We start from the raw sequence: 27,758 nt of genomic DNA, 5'->3' as shown, positions 1-27,758 counted from the left end.
CTCAATGGGTAAAGGTGCATCCTGCCAAGTGTGCCATTGCTGTGGGATGGTCTGTATGTCAAATGTGTTGCTGATTGGTCAATAAATAAATCACTGATTGGCCAGTGGCCAGGCAGGAAGTATAGGCAGGACAAACAGAGAGGAGAATAGAGAGAACAGGAAGCTGGGTGAGGGAGACACTGCCAGCCGCCACGATGAGAAACAGCATGTGAAGATGCTGGTAAGCCACGAGCTACTTGGCAAGGTATAGATTTATAGAAATGGATTAATTTAAGATATAAGAACAGTTAGCAAGAAGCCTGCCACGGCCATACAGTTTGTAACCAATATAAGTCTCTGTGTTTACTTGGTTGGGTCTGAGCAGCTGTGGGACTGGCAGGTGAGAGAGATTTGTCCTGACTGTGGGCCAGGCAGGAAAACTCTAGCTACATGCCATCTTCATTTCAATTCTGAGACTCACAGGGTAGAAATATTCTCTGATGTTTACATAAGCACTGTGGTGTATACACATACACACACACACACACACACACACACACAAATAAACAAAAAAATCCCTACATGTAAAACAAAGTCATCAAGAAAATAATAAGAAACCTACCTGAAGCTATAGACTACTGAGATTCTTTTGTAAACTAATTAAAATAATATTCTAATAACTTTATTACCTGAAAGTATATTTATTATGCTCAACTTAGCTTGACATCATCCTTTCAATAGTTAAAGATAAAAACTAGTATGTTCAATGTCCACATATCAAACCAGTGTTAATTACAGTAAGTAGAACAGCAAAGTGAAAGGGGGAATTCTCCTCATATTTTTGTTACTTTTCCTCTATGGATTCTTCTATTATTAGACAGGAATTAATATTTCATACAAAGGATTTTTATATAGAATCTTTGAATTATGATGTGAATATACCTTTTTGCACTGCTGACTATACTCTTAAATAATAGAAAGTCTGACTTTTCTGAATTTAACTGCTATTAATCAATATTGAAATAGTGATATTACTTACGGTAGTTGCTTCTTGGCAGAAGTTACACCAAATCACAGGGAAGTTTCTCTTTAAGGCCATAACACATTTTTCATAAAGCTTAGCACTCATATGTCTGTATTCTGTAAGAAAACATAGGGTTCTAAATCTGAAGACTCTATTATCATCAAACTTGGTGACTGGGAAATTTCATGATATCATTACCTATATGTTAGAGTTTGAATAGAGGTAATATAACACATTTTAAAATAAACATTATTTTCTTCCCTTCTATCACATAGCCTATTTAGTGTATACACAGGCCACTGTCTTCAACTAGTCTTGACATTTTAATTATATAGCTGTTGATTTTGCTGCATTCAGGATTTTTACTATATACTGATATTGCTTGCTGGAGCTCTTTTAAGACAATTGAATTGAGCTCAACTACGCAAACAGTAGTGAGTAGTGAGCAAAGAATGGAGATCTTGTGTTTCCTACTCTTCATTATTGAGTATGTCTGTGCTTCTGTGTGTTGGCAGATTAGTCCCTAAAAAAAATAGCTATCTGGAATAGCTCTTTAAGTAATTTTATTTTTTATTTACTCATATTAATGAACTCCATTCTAAGCATGCAATGCTCAAATTCTTCAATAAAATTTTAATGTAATTGATTATCATCAAATATTACAATTTAGTAAGTCATTTTTCATTGCTTGTTGAAGAATATACAAAGAAGTAAATATATGTGTTTTCGCCCATAAGCCTTTCTCAACTTTATTCTTTTTCCTTTACTTTTAGATCAGATTATATGAGATATTTTTAAAAATTATTGGAAAAATATACAAGACAATATTTTCAAGATGATTCTTGCTTTCTTAGTCTCAAGAAAATTGTAAGTTATTCCTCTATAACCAGAAGTGATTAAATCATATTTATTCATTTTGGAGGGAACTGAATATCTCTAGGTAATGTTCCCTATTCTCAACTTTTTCAACTAGAAAGAATCCAATTATACAATTATATTTAGTATTACATGAGAGCATAGACATGATTATACACTATATTCATGATTCATTAGTGAACAGGTCATTTATTTATTCTTTGAATCATATGCCATTCAAGAAAGAAAGTAATAAGCATATAAAAGGAAGTTGTATCTATAAAATCCCCATTTCTAGATATAACAAGCCAATTTTCTCTCTAAAGCATGATATAATATTTCACTTGTTTCTATATGTTAGTTTCAGCCAAGTTTTAGAAATAAAAACATTTTGATACTATTCAATGATTCTTTAATAAATATTTGAATAGCAATTGTCTTGTATTTGATAAATACATTATATAGTAAAACTTCTGCTAATCTTTAGGTGATATCATGTATGGAAAGCTGTGATAATGATAAATTTATCATTTAAATTTAAATAATATTTCTGCTTTTATTTTGCTGGTGTATATGGTGGTTCAAGACAGGGTTTCTCTGTGTAACATTGCCTGTCCTGGAACTTGCTCTGTAGACCATGATGGTCTCAAACTCACAGAGATCCACCTGCCTCTGTTTCTCAAGTCCTAGGATTAAAGGTGTGTGCTATCATTACCTGGCCTATTTATGCATTTTAGTGGCATAAATATTTGGAACTTTGAAATCATTACCTGCATTAGCAGCTGCATCTCCAAAGGAAGAACCAAGTGCTAGCTGTAACATCTGACAAATCCAACTGAAAAAATAACGAGGGAGGGCAGGGGAGAGAAGGAATCAGTTAATAGGACATCCAATAATTATTGAGTAACTATGATATTTACAAGAGCTAAGAACTGCTGTTATTCTCATTGAAACATATTAAAATTCAAAAGAATGAAACTTTCACATCAAATGTCAATGGTGTCTATAAATAATAGCTCCCATTAGGAAGAAGTTTTTAATATAGCCACAACTAGAACTAAAACAAATGAAGATAATTATTTGAGACAAATACAATAATTATAGAAGCATCTCTCATTATGACATAAAATAAAGCTGCATCACTGAATATTTCAAATCATCTAAGCTACATCATCAATAAGGGAATAAATTGCTGATATGCCAATAATAATATTTATGGCCAAAATTTCAAGATGAATTAGAAGTGGCATGATGGTATATGAAAATGTAAAACTAAGTCATATATAGTTCAGAATACCAGAATACAAAGAGAAACATGGATAGCAGAGGCTCACTCAGCTCATGAGGTTTCAGAAGATAGAAGGACTCTCTCAGGAACTGTAAGAGAGGCCATTCAGTTAACATTTTAGCCAAGTATCTGGCTCCATTCTACCTATGCCCTGAAAGGTAATGGATTAATTTGTTTGGCAGAGGAAATTTAAAGATAGGATAGCATTCAGGCTATGGCATGACTGCTGTTTATACAAGTCTACTGTGAGAAAAGGCCATAAGTAAGGCACAAAAATGAGAAACGTATTTGTGCAGTTTAGTGAGTAAAGGTATATGAACACATTTAAAGTTTCTGACAAGGCAGAAGTGAAAGAAATTTTAATTGTTACATTGATTGGAACAATAAGGATAAACCTATCCAGAGTGTGCTGGTGTAAGCCTTTAATCCCAGCAGCACTCAAGAACCAAAGATAGGTAGATTGACCTCTGTGAGTTCTAGGCCAGACTGACCTACATAGTGAGTTCTAGGCTAGCCAGAGCAACAGAGTGAAACCCCATTTCACATGCACACAGGAGGGGGCAGGGGGCAGAGACAAAGAGTGTGGGTAGATCTCTGTACTGAAATAGGAAAGAGTGTAAGACCTCACCTCTTGAAGCTTTCAACTTATAGAAATGCAAATTCATTTAAAGGAACAGGCTTGAATTAAGAATACTACTGAAGGAGTACCTTGCTCAAAAATAACTGCTTAGAGAAGTATTTTTTTTTTCAGGTTCAGACAATATCACCTACAACAAGGGGCTAGACTATATCTTGAGCTGACAGTAGAGTTTGGCAGCATCATCTATAGGCACCTGTTTTACAGACATAAAAAGTCTGAGTGAGTGGGTCATCAAGGCTTTACCAAGGATATGGAAAGTCATGATGCCAGGAGGTATGTGATATTGTTGGATTCCCTGCAAGGAGGACACTGGGTGAAGTGGTAAATGTGAAGCCTAAGTTCCAACAGAGACCCCAGAATGCTGAAGATACCCGGCTCATGGGATATATGCTGAAGAAAGCTGCAGGCATGCTGAAAGAAGCAAGTAGGAGTAGAGCTGGCTTTACCTAGGTGGCGGAGACGGAAGGGCACAGCTACTGGAACACATTTGAGCCCAGACAAATACATGATGAGCTCCAGATGCTGAACATGGCACTCCATCATTGGATAATTTCCCTGCTAGTTTTTTGTCTTTCTTTTCTCTAGTCTTTCTTTGCAATGTCTCCATTCTTCCATTTTGGAATGGGGATATTTAATCTGTGCCTTTATAAAATGAAATATGTAACTTATTTTTATAACTTTATAAGAGATCACAGTTAAGAGACTACCTTAAGTCTCAGAAGAATCTTTGAAATTTTAAACAGTGCTGTGACTGTTAAAGGGTATAGGGACTTCTAAAGCTGGAATAAATGTCAATATGATAGAAATTTGTTTATTACACTGAGGGTTCATCCATAGGTGTATAAATTCTAATGGAATTAGGAATTTTCCGTAAACACTAACATTTTCATAAAAAACTTTCTTCTGTGCCCAGGTAGATGCAAGCATATAACACCATCAGACTGCAATTCTCCCTGAGATTTATGTATACTTTCTAATAGTATTTTCTTGGACTATTGATTTTTTTTTCAAGACAGGGTTTCTGTGTAGCTTTGCGCCTTTCCTGGAACTCACTTGGTAGCCCAGGCTGGCCTTGAACTCACAGAGATCCGCCTGGCTCTGCCTCCCAAGTGCTGAGATTAAAGGCGTGCGCCACCACCGCCCGGCTGGACTATTGATTTTTAAACTTTAAAATATAAATGTTCTTACAGGCATACTAAGTGATCTTTAATAATGTGATTTTATTGAATAATATTATTAAATCAAACAAAAACTGAAAATAAATACAAAACTTGTGTTGGGGTTTATAAAGTGAAATTCTTAAAAGGTATGAGTCATATTGAATATATTCTTTATTTCTTTTTAAAACAGCATTAAAATATATTTTTGCCTGCTTTTGGGACCCTTTTCCTCCTACTGGGTTGCCCTGTCCTCCCTTGATACAAGGGTTTGTGCCTAGTCATAACTTGATATGCTATGTTTGGTTCATATCCCTGGGAGTCCTGACCTTCTCTGAAGGGAAAGGAGGAGGAGTGGATCTGGGGGAGAGGGGAGGGCAGGGACTAGGAAGAAAGGAGGGAGGGGAAACTACAGTTGGGATGTAGTATGTGAGAGAAGAATAAATAATTAAATAAATGAAAAAATATTTTGGAAGATAGCGGTTCCTCCCATGTAGAAAAGAAGTTTTTGCCTGAGTAGGTTAATAAGAAAGTATACCACTGGATCAAAGTTTGGGCAGGCCTGGCAGCAGCCCCTAAAGAACACTGGCTTCTCAACTGCAGCACAAAGACAGTGAGTGCAGTACTCAGCTGGTCTACTCTCCTGAATTGAGAGGTGGTAAGGGGAACTGACATGAGTGAAACTCATTCTACCTGCAGGGTCATGACTAATAAAGATCTTTATCTCTAATCCAGGTGCACCCCTCACTCTGCCCGTCTCTACTAGGACTGTACAGACTCATTTTTAGGTATCTTCCCACTGGCCTACAGATATCAATCTCAAACTGGAAAGGTAACTCTGTGTGTGTTACCTAGATTCAATACTGCTGGAAGGTGTTAGGCAGTCAGCTACTGGGGGAGAAAAGACATTAATGATTTTACTTTCACTGGACATGGGAGGCTACAATATTGACCTGTGAGGCAAAATGTGCTCACTGGTGGAACAATAGTATGGTGGCTGTGGTAGTAACCAACACTTTTTGGTTGGCTTTGTGGCCTGCCTGAGAGATTCTCATAAACCTTGTCAAAAACCCATGTCTGGGGAGGACATAGGTCCTAAGGAGGAATAAACTACTGCTGTTGTACTAAATGGTCAGGTTGTCAAACTGTCTTCTAAATATGCGGTTATACCCATATACTTGCATATACTTGTGCGCTTAACTTTTTTTTTTCGTTTTTCAAGACAGGGTTTCCCTGTGTAGCTTTGGAGCCTGTCTTGGAACTCACTTGTAGATCAAAGCTGGTCTTGAACTCATAGAGATTCTCCTGGAGTGCTGGGGTTAAGGGCATGTGCCACCACCACCCGGCTGCTGCTCTCAACTTTTTCCAGAGAAATATCTTCTTCTTTTTTTGGAGTGGGTAGAGGTTTATGCAGAGATTCATAATAAAAATGCTGAGAATATATGACTGAGTTTTCAGCCAAAGCCGGGTCAATATCCTCCCAACCAAAGCTCAGGTAATCTCTCAGAATAGGGGGCAGAATATAAAAATTGGAGAATAGGGAGGACAGTTGGGAAATGTTGTATTCTCAATATGACATGGCCATTGTATACATGACCTCACAGCAGCTGTTGTTGCCTGCCAGAAACCTGCACAAGATTAATCCAGTTAAAATTCCAACATGGACTGAGGAGAGTTTCCAAGGCCCTAGACCTAGCTGAGGAATTAGTGGCATATATTGAATGCTAAGGTTGTAATTCTTCTTGGGGCTGTGACTGCTGAAAGGTTGCCCATGCCCTAATGGATAGTCCTACACCCATGTGCATATGAGCAGTACTAATTGGACTCAGTGGGCTATTAAAAAGATGAGAGCATGAAGTTGGGAGGAAGACATGTTGGAAGAATCCTCACAGACATGGAAAGAGCTACTGGTGGTGGATATAATCAAACCACATTGTATATATGTTTGAAATTTTCTTTCACATTTTTTTGGTGACTCTGGTAGATAATGTATACATTTTTAAAATAATAAATACTATTTTTTTTTAGCCCTTCCCCTGCCTCAAGGCTCTGCGAGGTGTCCCATCATAGGTAGTGGGCTCCAAAAAGCCAGCTCATACACCAAGGATAGATCCTAATCCTAATGCCAGGGGGTCCCTTAAACAGATCAAGCTACACAACGGTCTCACTTTTGCAGAGGATCTAGTCAGAAAGTCTATTAGTTAGCATTGCTGAAATTAAAATAGAATTGAAAAATGAAAAATTGTCAGTAATGTGTTTTATGTTTCTGTTCACAAATACGCCTCTCTCATTTATTAAAAAAAATACAGTAAATAATCCATTTGATATTGAATTTTTTATACATGATTTTGAAGATAAAAATATAGTCAAAAAAGGAGACTGAGAAAATTTTAATATATTGTTGCTATACAAGCATATTGGGAAAATAGAGAGAAACTGATCCTGAGATCATAGTGGACCCAGGCTACCAAAGCTGAAGGAGCAGTACTATGAATAAATACTATTTTTAAAAAAACAGTCAGAACATTTTTTGATCCTTACTGATCAATTATTTCATATAAATATATTACTTTTACAAAGTATTTATAGAACTAGATCAGAGATGTTTTAAGGATAATATATCTGCATTTTTTTTTTGGTAATCTCTAATCCAGTTTTACTTCTACAATCTATTTGTCATTATTCTTTGTCAACAGAGAGGAACTAAATTATGCAAGGAATTTCAAAAAAGAAACAATGACAACAACAAAATGTGCTATTTTAATGCTTTAAAAAATGTCAAAATATCTTCCTAGTGGGTCTGGGCACTGTGGTTCATGCCTGTAATCTCAAAAGTCGGGAGACTGAGGCATGAAGATGGGTTATTTGATGTGAGCATGCATAGCTATCTTATTAGAGCAAGGGCAGTATGAGATCTGTAGTGAGATTATGTCTCACAATGTTTCCCTCACTTGTTGGTTGAACTGATTTTGTCAACTAAAGCCATCATTTTGTTTGAGCTACTGGTGGGTTCCTAGCGTGCGCACTCGACCTGCCGTATGGCGGGAATGAGGCCTCTGCAAGTGGCACATTAAGCTGCGTGGCGGATTTAGCCTTTGCTAGTACAAAACAAAAAAAAAAAAGAGGTTTCTGGGCTACACGCTGCTTGGATAAATGCATAGACCCACGATAGCTCCCAGAGCTGGTGGTAAACATACCACCGCCATGTTTGGAAGCTGAGGTGGGCAGAGCCAGCAGCCATAGCACCATTTCAGTCTTAAAAATGCTACAGTTTAAAGCAATAGATTCACAATAAGACAGATTCAGATGTAATAGTTTACAATGTGTGTAAAATATATGTAGGCTTGAAAGAGACAAAAAAGGTGATATATACAGTTATATAAACTATATAAAAATAAAGTCTTTAAAGAGATAGTAAAATTAATATAAAAAATAAGCCATGTAAAGATGAATATTACACAGAGAATCTGGATTGTGTTGTCTTTGGGATTTTTAACTGCAAAAAAACATTTGATCGTAAAAGATGTTGACTTAAACCAATATGTATATTTTAAAGATACTTTGACTTCAAAATTTGGATATAAGGATATGTTGCCTTGGAAAAGAGTCTCTGCTTTTGTTTCCACAGAAAGCAAGAGGCTATGGATTTGTTCCAGATTAAGATACATCAGGTTTGATCAACCAAGACCCCCTAAAAGGTCTCTGATGACACCATGGCCCAGATGATCCAACATCCAGAATGGTTTGAAGGCAACTGGCTCAGACAATACAGCCTCATGGACTATTCCATAATCCTAAAATTTTCTTTGTGTCTCCATAAGATACAGTGCTCCCCTCCAGCAGGAAGTAGTAAGAGAAGCTACGCCCAAATTCCCAAATTATATGTAATTTTACTTTGTTAAGGTTAAAACCTTCCTTTTTGAAAAAAAAAAAGAAAAGGGGAAGTGCTGTGGAATGTTCTGTATGGCAAATGTGTTGCTTTGATTGGTTAGTAAATAAAACACTGATTGGCCAGTAGTCAGGCAGGAGGAAGTATAGGCGGGACAAGGAGGAGAAGAATTCTGGGAAGTGGAAGGCTGAGTCAGAGACACTGCCAGCCACCACGATGACAAGCTGCATGTGAAGATGCCGGTAAGCCACTAGCCACGTGGCAAGGTATAGATTTATAGAAATGGATTAATTTAAGATATAAGAACAGTTAGCAAGAAGCCTGGTATGGCCATACAGTTTGTAAGCAATATAAGTCTCTGTGTTTACTTGGTTGGGTTTGAGCGGCTGTGGGACTGGCGGGTGAGAGAGATTTGTCCTGACTGTGGGCCAGGCAGGAAAACTCTAGCTACAAGCCCTATTTCTATCCTTTAGTTGTTCTTATAGAAACAGTTTTGTTTGTCTGGAATGATTGTTCCAATAACAAAAATAGCCATGCAACACCATATTTCCTTCAGGGTTTCCAATATAGCTATTGATTATATGTGTAGAAATATAAAGCCAAATAATTATCATAAAATATGTTGGTGTGCTGGGGATGTCTTTCTCTATGCTGTGAATGTGTTGCTCTGATTGATTGATAAATAAAACGCTGATTGGCCAGTAGCCAGGCAGGAAGTATAGTATAGGCGGAATAAGCAGAGAGGAGAATTCTGGGAAGTAGAATGCTGAGTCAGGAGACGCTGCCAGCCACTGCTGCTATGAGAAGTAAGATATAAAGTACTGGTAAGCCACAAGCCACGTGGCAACTTATAGATTAATAGAAATGGGTTAATTTAAGATATAAGAACTAGATAGCAAGAAGCTTGCCACGGCCATACAGTTTATAAGCAATATAAGTCTCTGTGTGTTTACTTGGGTCTGAGTGGCTGTGGGCCCCTGTGGGACTGGAGAAATCTCCAGCTACATTTTTGTGTTAGGTGTATCAATTCATTTTGGTGAACTGAGTGCAGTAATTTAATAAAATAATTTGTAATTTTTGTTGTTATATTACACATATCAGGTCACAGTTCCACTTCTACTGGATATTCTTTAGTTATGAAAATCTCCTTTTTTATTCTTGCAGAACTATTCATCTAATATCTATCCAACTGATTTAGGAGAGCACTACTTTGACAATACTTTACAAAGAAAAGGATATGGCTGTCAGAGTGGGTCTTCTACTATTAAGATAAAAACATCTAACTCACTGAAAGGAACTTCTCCAAATGTCTTATTATATGATCTGTGAACATAGTTTCTGTACTTATGAATGAACTATTCATATTATTGTCATAAATGTTAAATTTTAAAGGAACATATATAACATTGCAAGTTTTTGAAGTTAGCTTCCAGAATTTTCTTTTATCTGATAAGGATGAGATTGAAATTATTATCAAAAAATTGGAAGACATCAATTCTAATCTTTTTTATTGGGCAGGATACTAAGAGAACCAAATTTATTTGAGTTCTCTAAAGGAGAAAATGTGGTCATGCCCTCCAGATCCTTTTTGTGATCATGTCTGTGGAATATACATTTCTATATACAACAATATTTCATCTTCAGTGTGGCTCACTTCAGTTAAAATAGAATCATTTGTCACCTGGCTCCCATTATATATTTTTAAGTCAGAATATTGTTAAATTGTCTATGTAGTCCAGGTTGGCCTTACCTCAAACTCATAATTCTTCAGTTTCCCTAATGGCTAGAAGCATAATTGCATTCCACCAATCCTTCTCCCTTATCCTCCCGAGTTGTGGGATTATAGACATGAATCACAACACTTACTTATGATATTTTTAATGATCATACATGCTGTCAATTTTGTCACTGTTAAATCTATCTTCAATACTATTATGCAGAATGATCTCCTTTAAGCATAAATCAATCACAACCAAAGTTGATGCTTAAAAGTTTTCAGTAACTTTCCATCCCCTTCAGGCTAAATTCTAAACTTCAGTGCTGTCTCTTTCAGTCCTCTCCAGGGAGAACTGATCTTCTTTCCACATCTCTATTGCAGCATATATTATACTGCCTTGCTAATTAAAAAAATATTCATCCTCTTAACCTATTTCATCAATTTTTGATGAGAGAGATGGCCTTCATCATTTTTGTCCTCTTATTACTTACTATATACTAGGCACTCAATATTTTCTAGATGATGTATGCATTTGTTACACATCAAATAATATAATTTATACAAAGACTAATTCTAGTCTTTGAGACTATATTAGATAGCAATTAGAGAAAGATTACAATTCTAATTTGTTTACCTCACTTTCAGCTCAGAAACATTTCAGGGCCACTAAAACAGCACACCACAATAAAAATAAAAAGTGGAGGTACACTGTATTGTTCATTTGATAAACCTTCAATAATAGTTCAAAGCCTCTTTAATGTTCATCTGACATAATTCCTCTCTTAGCATGTCATTATAAGGGCATATTCTTTCTTTACATAGTCACTATAATATTTTCATTGTGTATAATGAACTGTCAAATTTTTAAGAATAAAAAAAATCATACAAGTATTCTTTCAATGTGGTATCTTATCGAAACACAAATTTAATGCCACAAAGGGAGCCTTATTTCATTGCCTAAGGCATATTATGTCAAGGTGAAGCTGGTTTTCACAGATCATACTCATGAGACTCTTGTCTTACAAGACTTTGTGCAGCCATATAATTTTATTTCTTTGGGACAACTGCACAAGCTGGAATGGCTGGATCATGTACAGAGTGTAGCTTAAGTTTTCCTGCCTGGCCCACTGTCAGGGCAAATCTCTCTCACCTGCCAGTCCCACAGCCACTCAGACCCGACCAATCAGTGTTTTATTTATTGACTAATTAGCAACACATTTGCCATACAGAACATCCCACAGCAACAGAGTATATGTTTGACTTCTGCTTTCTAAAATAATTTGCAGCATTTCCATTTCTAGCAGCAATGTGTGGATATTCCAGTTACTCTGTGCTTTCAATAGCAGTCTGAATTTTCAGTGCTTTTTCTTTTAAATTTTGACCATTTTTAGTAAGTGGTACAATGACTGAAAGATGTTGGAAATTATTTTTTTGTGATTACCTGAATGTCTTTGATAACCACATATTAGGTCAAATCTTTTGTTTATTTATAATTTTTCTATTCATTCATTGAATTTTGAGAATTCTTTGTGTATTTTGGATATAAGTATATTTAAATACATGATTTGCAAATACTTTTTCTTCTGTGGTTTGTGTTTTAATTTTCTTAATTATTATCACTCAAAAATAAGATTTTTTTTTATTTCAATGGTCCAATTGGTCAGTATGTTTGTGGGCTGTGATTATATTATTTTATAGAATATCTGTTCTGCCCACTATTACAAAAATCTATCCTATTTTTCTGCTTCTTTTCTTTGGTGTGTGAGTGTGTGTGTGTATGCATGCAAGCGTAGGGCTGCATGTATCTCAAGCTGGCCTTAAACTTGCTCTGTAGAGGATGACCCTGACTTCTCTTCTTCCTTCCTCTGCCTCCAAATGCTGAGATTATAGGCAATGACAACTATAAATGAACCATGCCTGGTTTATATAGTTCTGGGGATCAAACGGGGGTACTTCTTGTATACTAAGCAAGCACTTGACCAACTGACCTACATCCTCAGTTCTCTATTAATACCACATTGTCTTTATTTAATAGTTTTATATAAAGTTTTGAAATCAGGTTGTGGTAGATATCAAACTTTATTATACTGTAAAAATATGTTTGGCTATTATAAATATTTTTCAATTTCATATGACGTTTATATTCAGTTTGCCAATTTCTACTTTAAAGTAAGTAATTTTTTTCTTGAATTACAATGACAACTATAAATGATTTTAAGAAGAAATAGTCTTAATACTAACATAATGGTATGTTTTTTCCTCTAAAAGTACTTTAAAATACTTCAGCAATATTTCTCATTTTCTGATATATACTTTTTATACATATTTTTTCATGGTAATCTCCAAAGAGTTAAAATACTTAAAAATTATTACATTTTAATTATTTTGAATATGCGTATGCATGTGATCATGAGTGTGTCAAAGCTTGTGACAACTTTCAGTTCATTCTGTCCCTCTGGCATGTGGAACTTGAGGATCAAACTCAGGTCATCAGGCTTGGCAGTAAACACACTTATCTAGTAAGTGGTCTTGCTGGCTCATTCAAGCATTTAATATATTTGGATACTATTTTAAACGACATTTTAGAATTTTAATTTCTGATTGTTTGATGCTGAAATAAGAAAATACAAATGACTTTTTTACATTAATTTTAAATTGCTCACTTCTCTTATTACACATAACTTTCAAAATCATTTGGATCAATTTTATATAAAGATAATCAGGACATCTGTGAATAAAAATCCCTCTATTTATTCACCTTTTTTTCTTGACAGCATGGAATAAAATATAAAGTATAATGAATATATGATAAGAATAGATAGCATAGCTTTCTTCTTGACCTTATAGTGAAATAGTTATTCCAAGAATAATTAGGATGTTAAATTTATTTTATTTATGGCTATTTTTTAATCAAATCAAGAAAATTCCCTTCCATTCCTTGTGTTGTGAGTTGTTATCAGTAATTGATATTGTCATATGCTATTTTGGTATCTATTGAACTATTAATATAGCTTTGAAATTGTTTACATAGCAAATTATATGGGGTAATTTTAATTCAACTGTAATAAAAAAATCACAATAAAATATATCATTTTAACCATTTTCATATACAGTTAATTAGTGATAAATACTGTTACATTGCTGTTAAATAGCTATCAGAAGCTTTAAATAATGCAGAATTGAAATTTATCTCCACCAAACACCTTTATTTGCTGTGTTCCCATGGCTCAATTTATATTTGTGAATTTCATTACTCTAGGAATTTAACAGTATTAGGACTTTTATGGCTGGGGTTTTGAGATGCCCTATGTGGGTGCTGGCAACAAAACTCATTAACATCAGTTCTAATAATGATCATGCCCTTTATTCTAGATTTAGGTTTAACTTGTTTAACTGTACTTAAAAGGGTAAATTTCAGTTGTTAATTTTTGATCTTATTTTTTGTGTATGTGATTATGCTGTTTAGTTTTCTTTTTATTAACTTGACACAAATGAGAGGCACTGGGGAAGATGGAATCTTAATTCAGAAAATATCTCTAAAGAATTGGCCTGTAGGCATGTCTCTAGGGCATTTTATTGATAAATGCTCAACTATGTTCATAGCAACATTATTTGTAATAGCCAGCACCTGGAAACAACCAAGATGCCCCTCAACCAAAGACTGGATAAAGAAATTGTGATACATATATACAACGGAATACTACTCAGCAGTAAAAAAAACAGTGACATCATGAAATTTGCAGGCAAATAGATGGAACTAGAAAATATTGTCCTGAGTGAGGTAACCAAGACTCAGAATGATAAATATGGTATGTACTCACTCATAAGTGGATACTAAATGTAAAGCAAAGGATAACCAGACTATAATCCATAGCTCCAGGGAAGCTAGCTAACAAGGAAGATCCTAAGAGGGATGCATGGATTGCCCCAGGAAGGAGAAACAGAGGAGATCTCTATGAGTAAATTGGGGATGAGGTGAAGCAATAGAGGGTGGGGATGGGGAATGAGAACATGAGGGAACAGGATGGTCAAGCTGGAGCAGGGACAGAGTGGGGGATCAGTGAGGGTAATACCATGATTGTGGGAGCCCACAAAATTTTCCTATAGAAAATTGCTTTGTAGATGTGAACCAAGCTTCAGAAAATCTAGCTGTCTTACAAAATAGAGTTGCTTCACTTGAAAGTTTCCTATAAGAAAGCAATGCTAAATTAGAATGCTTGCTTAGTGAATTCACTGATAAATGTAATAATAGGAAAAATAGGTCAAATACTGAAGGTTGAAAACTTACAACTACAGTCTAAGCTGAATGACTCATAATCAGAGTATATCACAGCTGCTAATAAAAATAACATCAGGGGTTGAGAAGCTAATGAATGAGTTAAGAATACTAGATCATGAAAATGTTCTTCCTCAGATTAAGCTAATGAAGGATGTGTTTCATGAAACAACATCTATGTTCTTGACACCATTTAACAGTAGCAGTTTTGGTGAACAAATAATCTTTCCAGAAATATTGGGCTAATATAAATTTATCAGAAACATCAGTATTGTTAGAAGAACTTATGGTAAATATAGCTTTAAAAAAATTAAGAAGGGGGATAATTGTCTGAGAGTTTGGTGATGAGTATGAACAGAGGAATATCAGCTCCAATGAAAAGCTGATAAGAAACGGAACTCCGAGCCACACCACTTTTGTCTGACTAGTGGCAAATCAATGCAGGCTTGAGACAGTGTGTAATAGCTGCACAAGGAGTTTTTGCTAAGAACTTTATGGCAGTTCAATACAGTAATTTCACCCTCATCCTGAGGCGAGGCTTTTTGGTAGAGCAAACTGAAAGTTCTGCTGTAACAGAAATGTTAGTCTGAATTGTGGCACAGAGGAGTTGCAATGAGTTGGGTAAAGGGACAGCTCCTAGCTAAAAACTGTCTGCCACTGAGCGCATCTCTGACAGTTCTGGAACAGCTGAGAGAGCTCAGCAGGACAAGTGACTTTGGGGGAGTGGCATTGTCCCGAGTGTTACAGCCCCCTAGAAACAAGTGTTACAACTCCATAGCCATAGCACTCACTAAATCCCAGGGTTGAGGGAGTCATTGATGAATTAGGCTCTTGTTTCCAACTGTTAGGAGAACTTTCAGAATGATATCAAAAGTGACTATAAACTCTGAACTTTACTATGAACTCTGACTTTAGAAATGATTTGTGTACTTCTTGTCTTGCTAATAGTTTAGCTAAGAAATCTCTTCTAGGTGTTAAGAAATCTCTTCAAAATACTAAGCAATCTCTTTTAGATGCTTGCTAGTATACATTAGTTCTAGATGTCTGTATAGTTCTATAGAATTTTCTCTTACATATAAGCTTGGTAAGTAGTTCTTTTAACAGATATGTGCTAATATAAGTTTATAAGATAGTTATATAGAGATTTTTTCTTGAATATAAGCTTGTAAGATAGTTATATAGAGTTTTTTCTTGAATATAAATTTGTAAGAAGTACAAATAAGTAAGCTTGTAAAGAGTTGTAAATATGTAGTGATGTAAGTTTGTAAGACATGTAAATACACATAGTAAATGGCTATGCTAGTTGTAAATACGTATAGTAAATAATCATGATAGTTGTAAATATGTAATGTTTTTTACTAGAATTATATTGACATTAATGAACCACAGTTTGGTAGAAGCTAAGGGAATCTTTAAGCTTGATGTTAATTTATCTGATGCAGTTTGTATCAAGAGTTTATTGATTTAAAGAGGGCTTGGCACAGGTAAGGCTGTTATAGACATATTAACATCAATTCTAAAAAAGAAATGCCATCCTTATCATCCTCTACTCCTATGCTGTGAGGTGTGACAGCTATGGAGATTGCTGTGGTGATTGTAAGCTCCATAGGAACCTGGGCCACAGCTGAGTTAAACTCAGTACCCCCTCCTGCCAAAGGCTGAGAGTCAGGGACGGGCAAGGTTCTTCTTGCCAGCTTCTCAACCTAAGACAGAGGGCACTTGATGGAACATGTACCTCCAAGATGGGTAAGGTTTGTCTGACTGAAAGGGACGACCTAAGACAGACCCAGCTTATCTGAGGGGCCTGATGGGCTCTTTAAAAAATTAAGAGGAGGGACCTGTAGGAGCCCACAAAAGCTTCCTAGTGAGATCTGAGCTTGCTTTACACAGCAGGGCTGCATTAGGGGATGGCTTGTCCATGTGCATGGTCACCAGGTGCCTGGGGTGGTCTGCACTTGGCTGTGCTGGGGAGGTCTTTTGCTCTACCCCTTGACATTCCCTTAAAAGCCCTTTAGTAGAGACAGAAGGGGCGGGTGGGTTTTGACGCAGGCCCTCCTGAGGCTCCTGTGTTTCTAACTGTCTCTCTCTTCTATATTTCTATCTAAATAAGATCAGTGAATACCCTGTCATCATAGAGCCTTCATCCAGTAACTGATGGGAGTAGATGCAGAGATCCACAGCCAAGTATCAAGCTGAGCTCTAGGAGTCCAGTCAAAGAGACAAGAGGGATTCTATGAGCAAGGGCATCAAGATCATGATGGGCAAATGTACAGAGACAACCAAACCGAACTAGTGGAAACTCATGAACTTTAGACCAACAGCTGTGGAGCCTCTATGGACCTGGACTAGGCTCTTCGCATAAGTGAGACAGTTGTATAGCTCTATCTGCTTAAGGGGCCCCCTGGCAGTAGGAACAGGATCCAACCCTGGTGCATGAGCTGGCTTTTTGGAGCCCACTACCTATGGTTGGACACCTTGCACAGCCTTGGTGCAGGAGGAGGGGCTTGGACATGCCTCTATTGAATGTATCAGGCTCTGCAGACTCGCCATGGGAGACCTTGCCTTATTGCAGGAGGGATAGGGCGTGGGTTGGGGGGGGAAGATGGGAGGGGTGGGAGGAGGGTTGATAGGGAGAACTGTGGTTGGTATGTAAAATGAATACAAAATTCCTTAATAAAAAAGGAGGTGCCACCCAGAGAGATGGTTCTGGAGTATATATAAAAGCAGGCAGAGCAAGCTATGGGCCACAAGCAAGTAATTAGAGTTCCCCATGTTCTCTGATTTTGCTCTTTTCTGTGTCCTGTAGAATGTCTGGCAGTTTCTTCTGTGAAGCAGGAAACTGAAGGACTATCTCACCTTACAATGTTCACTGGCCACCATCCTATGGGTCCTGTATGTCCAGATACAACATTTTGTCAAGCAGTCCAGGCAAGAACAGTTTCTTGCCCAAATGGTTATTTTTGTCAAGAAGAAGATAAACTCCATATGGAGTGTCTTCAATGCCCATCTTCCTCTTTGAAGTAAATTGTTGCAGCCAGGAGCAGGCATGTCTCATTATCCAGAAAGTCTGAGTTTTTAAAACATTTTAAATGCCATATTCTGTAGGTCTTTGAAGGGTTTGAAGATTACCTACCTAATTGAATTATATCTATGTATACCTAGAGAACTTAACATGACTATAAGTTTGACTATCATAGAAGACTAATATTAATCTGTATTTCTTAATTATCCATTATAATTTAAATGAGTTAAATTTAAATGAGAGTAGAAATATTTATATATAGTATAAGAAAACCAACTCTAAATTTATATCAATAAATTAAAATCCATAGCAATGTAAAATATTTTTAAACAAGTTGCTGCTTTTTAAAAGTAGATTCAATAATCTACCCTTTCATCCTATCATATCTATATCCTACAGGCTCTTAGTATAGGAAGCCTATAATCTTTAATCAAAAATATTTGTCAGTCTTTTATACATGTATACTCTAGAGAAACTTTCTACATAAAATTCTAGCCTTGTCTTTTTTCTTGTCTAATATGTCCCTTAAGTTCCCTAGGTATTATCGTGATACCTATTATAGAAGGAATAAACGCTTTACTCATAACAATATCACATACTACAGTTTATTTTTTGCTGCATTAGAGATTTATAAGTTCAATCATATTTTAAAACAATGAAACCTCAGATTTACTTAGCTGTAATAAGGGTATGTTTACTAGAGTCATCTGTAAGTTTCTACATGATAAAATGATATATTTCTATGTACTTCATCAGATAATAGCCACCATTTGGAGCTTCCAGTTTATAATTCCATTCCCAGCTTTTGAAATACTGCTTTTGAATGATGAATAAATTTACTTTTCCTTAAACTTTTTGATCTCTAATTCTATGCTCCTTCTCTATTGAGATGAAAACAGTGCATTAATATTCAATTGGTTTATGGATGGCTAAATTTAAAACAAAATTGACTTTAAATTTTAACAAATTTAATAAAATTCTGTTGTTCTTTTGATTTAGAAGATACATTCACATAGATTTCTTTTAATAAAATGTGTTGAGAGTCTTTTTTTGATATCAAATGAATTAAGGGTTCTGAATTAATTATTTGTAAAAAATCTTTATTTTTCTTCCCTTTATAAGGAAAGATACTTTTAAAACTTTAATTCTTTTAAAATACACTGAATCTTATTTTGTGGCAAACTGAGTGGTCCATCCTAGATAATTTCCCATGATTACTTAATAATGTGTGTTTTTGCATTTGCTTGTCTCTGCATGCATTCATGCTTGTGTGGGCATACACAAACAATGGCACATGTACTATAGTATGAATGAGGTAGTCAGAGGAAAACCTGCACATTGGGAGTCAGTGTGCTCTTGTTACCACATAGATCCTGGGGTTGTAGTTCAGTCATCAGTCTTGGCAACAAGTGTCTTCACCTTGCCCTTATGCTTTTAAAGCAATTTTTAATTTAAATTCTATTTTTTTCTGATACAAATTTGGATATCTGTGCTTTCAATTAGTTTCCATTTCCAAGGGAAACTTTTTTTGTCCCTCCATTTTCTATCCATGTGTATCCTATGTGCACTGACATAGTATGGTTCAAATCTGTTATTTTTAAAAATGAATTCAGACAATTTGTCCTTTGACTATAGAATTTATTCCAATTAAATGTAACTACTGATGTTGAAGGACTTACTACTGACATTTGTTAGTTTTTTTCTACATGTATTGTGTCTTGTTCTTCTCTTCCTGCTTTCCTTTGAATTTTATTCACTTTGTTATAGTGATATTCAATGACATTCCTTTCTTCCTTTTGTATATGTCCTACAGATGCTTTCCTTCTGGTTATCATTGCAATTGTAGAAAATATATTAAAGTTGTAACCTTATTTTTATTTTTATTCACTTTGTTATAGTGATATTCAATGACATTCCTTTCTTTCTTTTGTATATGTCCTACAGATGCTTTCTTTCTGGTTATCATTGCTATTGTAGAAAATATATTAAAGTCATAACCTTATATTTTCAATTGATAATGATTTCCATCACATTGAAAAACACTAGCGATGGATCTTCATTTCTGCATTTTTGCTACTACAACAAATATATATATATATATATATATATATTATATACTATCATTATAGATTATTAATTTTTAAAATAATTATTTTAACACAAGATATCACTATGTAGTTGAGGCTGCCCTTGAAATCCTACTGCCTCAGCAGGAGTGTTGGGATTATAGGTTTGTGTTAACACATCACTCAAAATATTTTTGTAAGTGGTGAGCATGGAAGAGATGTCCCCATTATTCATCTGTCATGTGGTGGCATGGTTGGGGAAGAGTAGCCTTCCCCCCCATCATGCAGGTGGGAGAGCTGGCCCTGAGGTCATAAGAGCTGGAGAGCTGTCACTGCCCCTTATCAGCTGCAGCACTCAGGAGAATGGCCCCTACACCTTGCCCAGGCAACATAGTAGAACTAACCTGAAGGTTTAGGTATGGGAGAACAGACCCTGAGGACTTGAAAGCAGGAGAACTGGCCCTCCCCCTTACTCATCGCTGCAAGGGGTGAACTAGCTAGAGCAATGCCTGAGAGCTCACACTGGTAATGAGGACAAAGGAGAGCTGGCATGCTGGCCAACCCTGCAACTACTCTGCAGCTGTCCAGGCCCAGAATCAGGGTTATGAGTTAATCTACTCCAACATTCACCTCATCTGTGCTTTGCTGGAGCACCTGAAGGGGCAGGTCCTGCAGATTACAAAGCTGAAGGATCTCTATGACACAGGATAACCAAAAAGAGTTCCAGTGAGGGTCCAGCATTGATAGTGTAGCAGAAACCAGAGGCCTAAAAACAGACCAATGACTGTTTACAATTAACTTGTGCAAGAAAACATATATAGATAAAAGGGTTAACTTCCATGATGAGATTGATTTTTTCCTTTTTTTTCTCTTAAATTTTATTTTATTTTATTTTGGGGAGAAGGTTGCAAGGGCAGAGGGTAGATATGAAGGGACAGGGAAATGAATGGGATAGAGATGCATGATGTGAAAAACACAAAGAATAAATAAAATGAAAATTAATTTTTTTATTATTCAAATTAAATATAAAATTAGAAGTTATTTGGCAGACAAAAATTACTTTAATATAGGTTACTTTTTGTTTATGTGCCTATTACTACCCAAAATATGATTTCATATTAATGTAAAATCAAATTTACATTAGAAGCTTTTTCATATTAGATGTTATATCATAACTTAGATCAGAGAAACTATATTGATTTAGATGACATTGTATTTGTGATCTCTTGAACTCAGTGTATTTTTGTTGAGTAGTTATTTCTGTTTTCAAAGTATATCATCTCTTTCTCTAAGAGAAAAGAAAAGAAAACTTGTGACATATATCACTGTTTTTCAATATTTCCCATCCGAGTACTATCCAGGCCCTACCCTGCTTAGCTTCAGATATCAGATGAAATAGAATAAGTTAAGGTTCATACAGTCATACATGACTTTGAATGTTTCAATTTTCATTTTCCATGTGTATGCTCAAAATCAATTATATTTCAGTGTAGAGAAATATTTATCTTAATTAAAACAATCTTATGCTCCTTTCTTTCACTTCTTAAATAGTATCACAAACTATGATTTTTTCAGGGAAAATAATAATAAATAATGATAATTAAAATAATAATAGACTGACTATAACTACTTCTTTCTCACTAAATAACACTTGTTCAATTTTTACATTACATAAAATTCCTGAAAAAAAGATTATGAAGATTTCTGGGTTCTTGTTGCACATTATGACATAGTAATTTGAATATTTTAAATTTAACCAACAAAGATTTATCACAGAGTACTTTTAGCATTTCTTTGACTAGAAAAGAGAAATTATTATAAAAAGAATGCCATGGAATGCATTCACTTACTCTGCTCTTCAACATTAAAAGGTAAGGAGAATGAGTCACAGTTAATTGTCAGGGTTAAAACACTTTTGCTTTGAAACAGTTGAATTGTTTTGATGTTATTTAGTGCAGCCAAATGTCTCAATCTTGTTTCTGTTAGTCATTTTGTATTCAATGACACATTTTAACTCTTTTGTGTGTCATTTAACAAACACCTAATGGATTTAACTCTTTTGGAGCATCACATCTTCTTCATGAAGACAAGAGGGCAACAGGCATGATTATACTTAAACACCACCTTTATTCCCTATTTTCTCTCAAATGCCAATCTTCTTTTTCTTTCCGTCTTGACAGCATAAAATGCACTTATTGTTTCAGTATATTTTTTGGTGCCTTTCCAGGAGGCTTCTAGCTATATTAATTAAAATGCCTTTTTCTGGGAAAAATCACATAGCCTCTCTGATAATTATCAGAATTTTATTTTCTTCTTATAACAAGTTATTAGTTAAGTGCTGTCAGGAAGGAAGTTATTTTTTCCTCCAGACAATAAGAATGTTGTGCTTGGGTCTTTAAGGCATAAATTAAAGACAGTAGCAATGTACTAGTATTAAATTCAACATAATTAAAATTGAGAGTGGGCTATAATAAACTCACTAAGGGAAAAACAACCCTTCCTTCTGGCATGTTGAATACAAATGTAAGCAATATTCTCTTTGAAATTAAGGGTAATTTAATTTAATTTTAATTAAACATGAATATAAGAGCCTACTATAGAGAAAAGTTCATTGTTAATGTTAGTCGTCTCACTTTAAAATTTGTAGGATGTAGCTTGAAATATCAATAAAAAGCTTTCTTAAGTTAGAATTAATGCATGACAGAGCATATTTTATTTACATGGAATATTTTTTGTTACAATGGAAAAACTGCATCTATATACATGGTGTTTTATATATAAAGAGCTTAAAGGTGATATACTTGAAAGAGTAATAAACTTTCAATTACTTTGTGGCACAGAGCTGTAGTCAGTTTATGGACAGCAGAACAATGAAGATAAGAAATGATTTATCAATTGTATTGTGCATTCTTTCAAAATTCTAGCAAATTAATGTAAAACTAATTGCATAACATATTTCTTCATTACACAAAACAATGTCAGCCTGCAAGATACAGCTGAACTTCCACTTCAGTAAAGGCAGTTAGTGTCAATCATTTTCCAAAGATTTTCAACAGCACATAACAATAGTACATAGAATATCTTATTTGCTCTGTAGTAGTAAATGCCAGTAAGAACACTGTGATTATTATGAATAATGAACACATTGTATAAGGTATCTAAAACTATTTTGGCTTTTAGTTTTACATTGAGAAAACACAATAAGATAGATATTAGACAGCTCTGATCAAAATCATTTAGTCCTTAAATTTAGGCACACTTTTAGATAATTTTAAGTTATAGAAAATGAGCATTTATATCTACAAATATTTACATATAACTTCTGGGGTCAACAACATAAATTCAAATAAATTGTAGTCGGAAAAAGCCCTGAGTTAAAAAGGATAATATGTTTTCTTCCTTAAGGGCATATGTCTCTGCTACAGAATCTCAGGGGTAATATACAATAATTGTGTTTAGAATCATGGCAATTATGCCTATATTTCTGAAATTTCTATTTTGCAGGTTATATTCAGCAATTAAATGTTTAATTGTTTAAGGCTCCCTTCTCACTTTTATCTGTCTTATGCCCCCTTTTAGATCAGTGTTTCTCAGAGCCCTGAAATCATGAATAGTCAGCGTCACCCAGAGCCTGTTAAATGAGTGATTGTATGAGCAGATATGGGCCCCAGAAATCTGTATTTTAGTAAGATTCACAATTTATTTTGACCTTGAGAACCACTGTCCAGATTGTTCTTACCTATGTCCATGACTTCAAATGTCATATCAATGTAGATGACTCACAAATTATATCTCCAGTTGAATCTTTTACTCTGAGCTCCACTCAAAGTAACTATCTACTTTAAATACCACAGGATATATGAAGATACCCCGAACTCTATGTGCTCCCAGATAAAACTCACACTCTTGTCTCACAAACATGGTACTCTTCCATTATCCCCCATTTTACTAAAAATTATGATGAAATTCATCTTGGTTTATATGCCATAGACCTAGTAGTCATCCTTGACACTTTCTACACCTTCAGTTCCCATAGAAAACTGAGTTGATTTTTACCTCCTCAAGGTATCTTGAATATATCTACTAGTTTTCAATTTCACTGCCACCATTATAGTCCAAGTAAGTCTTTTTACCTATCTCTCTATAAGCCCTTTACTCCTTTTTTTCCCAATTTCTTCTCTATAGGATCCTACCTATTTCTGAAAACCTTTAATTGCTTTCTTTGCCTCTTTAAATAAAGTTTTTTTTTTGAGACAGGGTTTCTCCATGTAGCTTTGCACCTTTCCTGGAACTCACTTGGTAGCCCAGGCTGGCCTCGAACTCACAGAGATCCGCCTGCCTCTGCCTCCCGAGTGCTGGGATTAAAGGCATGCGCCACCACCGCCCGGCTAAATAAAGTTATTTACTTGATGGTCCATAAACACTCAAAGTATAAATGTACCTTCTCTATAAGTCCTATTCTGTCACATATTTCCATTTATTTCCACATTCTGACACCCTGACCTTCTAATACACTAAATAACATTAGGATGAAAATGAAATAATTTTTATTTTTAAAATGTCATTATTTTCTATGATTGAAGGACTTACCTGTAACAAAATTGTTCCTCAATATACATTATGTGAATAAATGAACATAAAGTACTTACTAATTCATCTCATCCAAGCATGTACCAGCAAAGTAGAAATCCTTGATTCTTGCATGGGTGGCTTGGAAAGCACTATGGGAAAAAGGCAAAAAGCATAGAATTCATTTTTCTTTCTAACAACTGTTAGAACATTTAATCCTATAACACTCTGAAAGGAGTGAAGCAGCCATCTAGTAAAATCTCTAATATATATCTAGGTAAAATGAAGCCTTAAAGGATTAAATAACTTGCCAAAGGTAATACGTTAGTAATGGAAAAATAAGAAGGATACTGATTTTTTTAATCAGGCACTCAGAGAGTATTCTGATTCTTAAAAGAGGGAGGGGGGACTGGGAGGAAGGGAGGGAATGGGGATTGTGGTTAGGATTTATTGTTTGAGAAAAGAATAAAGAAAAAAGTAAACAAGATTTGAAGCACTACTGTTTTTAAGCAAACCGGTGAACTAGGGTGTTTTAAAATAATTGAGTTATTCATCAGATTCTACACTTCTTCAGAATAATGAAGTTTCTCTCAAATAGTTCTTCTAAATTCCATTAAGTATTTTTCTATTGATATGTAGAAAAATAAATATGGCTCTCTTCTTTCTCTTGATCTATGTCTTTTCAAAAGCAAAGGATGTGCCTATGCCTATGAAATAATTTATATCTATCCATCCATCTATTGTCTATCTATCATATATCTACCTACCTACCTACAAATGCTGTCTGGAATGAAAGACAGTACTTAAAAAGTAGTGTCAGTTTGGCAATAATATAAACTATGCCTTAAAAAATAGAATTTGGGGCTGGAGAGTTGGCTCAGAGGTTAAGAGCACTGCTTGCTCTTCCAAAGGTCCTGAGTTCAATTCCCAGCAACCACATGGTGGCTCACAACCATCTGTAATGAGATCTGGTGCCCTCTTCTGGCCTGCAGGGATATGTGCAGACAGAACACTGTATACATAATAAATAAATCTTTAAAAAAAATAGAATTTTTCTGAGGATCTTTCTTTGTTTAATTTACTCATTAATATCATTATTAATCATATATGGATATAATTCCAATTCCTATCCTTTGCCTGCATGCTGTTTTCATATATGTAAATGTTATTAGAATTAGCAGAAATTTTCTATGTGCCTCTCATTCATTAATTCATGTATTTTACAGTTTAAATTCCCATGTGTAAAATATATACTTTCAAGTAGAAAAAATGATGCAAATTAAGACAAAAAATGAAGGATTTTTAAATGTCCTGTTAAAACAGAACTCTGAGAGCATCAATTCGAATGTGATTAACGTAGTATAGGGCACTATGTAATATTATGGGATATTTATAACACTGAGTTTCTTTTGATCAGAACCAAACTCTTGTATACCTCCCATCACAGTATTTTCTAGTAAATTTAATATAATTTGATAATATCCCTAGTAACAGAAGCTCTTGATTGTTTTCTTTTAGAGTTTATAAGTCACCTTACAAAGTTGAGAATTTTCTGATATCCACTTCCATACAAAAATGTTTTTTCAATAATGACCCTGATTCTGCAAATTCATCCCACATTAGCAATAAAGGATCATCCTGATATTGCTTCATTAATTGGGATATTACTTTCAAATAGCATGAATTTACAGTTAGTTCAATTCTTTTCCATTTAAGATATGTGTTAAATGGTTATTTAATTTATTTAAATATTCTCACAAACTGGTAGAAAACATCTAATATTACTCTTTTGTAAAATAGCGGTGTTGGCCTTCATCAAGAAAACCTCTTTTGGAAGTTTTAAAAACAATAAATCTACAAGTACACTTAAATTCTTAAATCCAAATTGCTTCTTTTAAGGAAAGCCTTAAGTTTTATTAGTTTAAACTTTCCAGCAGCATGATAATGAATTAAGAGTTTAAAATTGGAACTGGGGTTGTAGCTCAGCAGTAGAACACTTGCATCGTACATCCAAAGCCATTGGTTCCAGGCCCTGCTTCACAAAAAATATTGAAGTTTCCTTAAATCCAACAGACTGTCAGTTGCTAGATGAAAAACTCGGCCAAGTACATTTAACCTCTTAGTCATCTCATCTGTAGAAGCAGGACAATGGCCCCCTGGAGATGTATTATATTACATAACATAGGCTAATTGCTTAGCACACAGAACCTGGTAGACAGTGTGTACTGAAAAGATAGAAATCAGGAATTTCATAGGATCAGATTTTTCCAACTAATTTTCAAGGCTAGCAACAGCAGCATTGTACTTTTCAAATACCTTTTCATAGTACCTGAGAGTTGAGACTGGATTAAAAATTTGGGCTTCTAAGTTTTATTGTTTCAAAAACTCTAGATGAAACATGTTCTCTGATATTGCTTTAAATGCATGAAAATATACAATGGAGTTTTAACTTTCTCATACTTGTTCAGTCTGTAATTTACTACTTCAATCATGTTGGGTCTGTATATACATTTCAGTTTAAAATTATTTGAGATATTAATTCCAATATTTGGCATATGTTCAAATTCAGATATGAAATTCCAATTCAAGAGTGGAAATTGACCAAAGAAACACCATTTTTATTGTTATTTACCCATGTATGTTTTTTCACCTTATAGTTTATATCATTTTGTTTGTTTGTTTTTATTTTTTTTGGGGGGGACAGGGTTTCTCTGCATAGTTTTGGTGTCTGTCCTGGATCTCACTCTGTAGAATAGGCTGGCCTCGAACTCGCAGAGATCTGCCTGGCTCTGCCTCCCAAGTCCTGGGATTAAAGTTGTGTGCCACCACCACCCAGCTCACCTTATGGTTTGTATCTTAAATTTCTTGGTATCACTACCTTCTTAATTTCTGAAGCTCTCTTAGTAACCTAGCAATAAGGGTATTACATACTTGCATACTTCCTGCTATTTACTCCAGGTGCTAAGTCATACATCTAGATGACTGCTACTATTTTTCAATCACGTATTTAGTCATAGCTTATGTTCCTATAGTGAATCTGTTAGAATATCATAGCTTGTTTCTTTTATGAAAGGAGGAGAAGCCTTTGTAATAAGCTCTCTCACAGCCTTTTAAAAAGAGTTTCATGTAGAGCTTTGTTAATATAATTTTTTTCTTAACTTTCTGGATGACCAAAAATAGTGTTTTAAGATTCCATAGATCAGTTTATGTAAAAATTACTTTAAATTTACTTACTTACAGCTCTCCATGATTAATGATGATTTATAGAACATATTT

At 34.9% G+C, this 27,758-nt stretch overlaps 1 protein-coding gene across 2 annotated transcripts in view; it reads right to left on the bottom strand.

Annotated features, from left to right (window-relative positions):
• The window catches only part of LOC131899055 (uncharacterized), a 372,739-nt gene that overhangs the window by 15,933 nt on the left and 329,048 nt on the right, over window positions 1-27,758 (bottom strand). For both annotated transcript variants that reach the window (XM_059250423.1, XM_059250424.1), the window contains exons 22-24: window positions 24,563-24,634; window positions 2,629-2,693; window positions 1,019-1,119 (exon numbers count right to left, since the gene is read on the bottom strand). In XM_059250423.1, coding sequence (XP_059106406.1) covers window positions 1,019-1,119; window positions 2,629-2,693; window positions 24,563-24,634 — 238 coding nt within the window. The remainder of the gene's footprint in view (window positions 1-1,018; window positions 1,120-2,628; window positions 2,694-24,562; window positions 24,635-27,758) is intronic.

The sequence above is a fragment of the Peromyscus eremicus genome, chromosome X, assembly GCF_949786415.1.
Source record: "Peromyscus eremicus chromosome X, PerEre_H2_v1, whole genome shotgun sequence".
Lineage (NCBI taxonomy): Eukaryota > Metazoa > Chordata > Mammalia > Rodentia > Cricetidae > Peromyscus > Peromyscus eremicus.
Note: the sequence above shows the minus strand (reverse complement) of the source record. Positions and strands in the feature narration are given on the sequence as shown.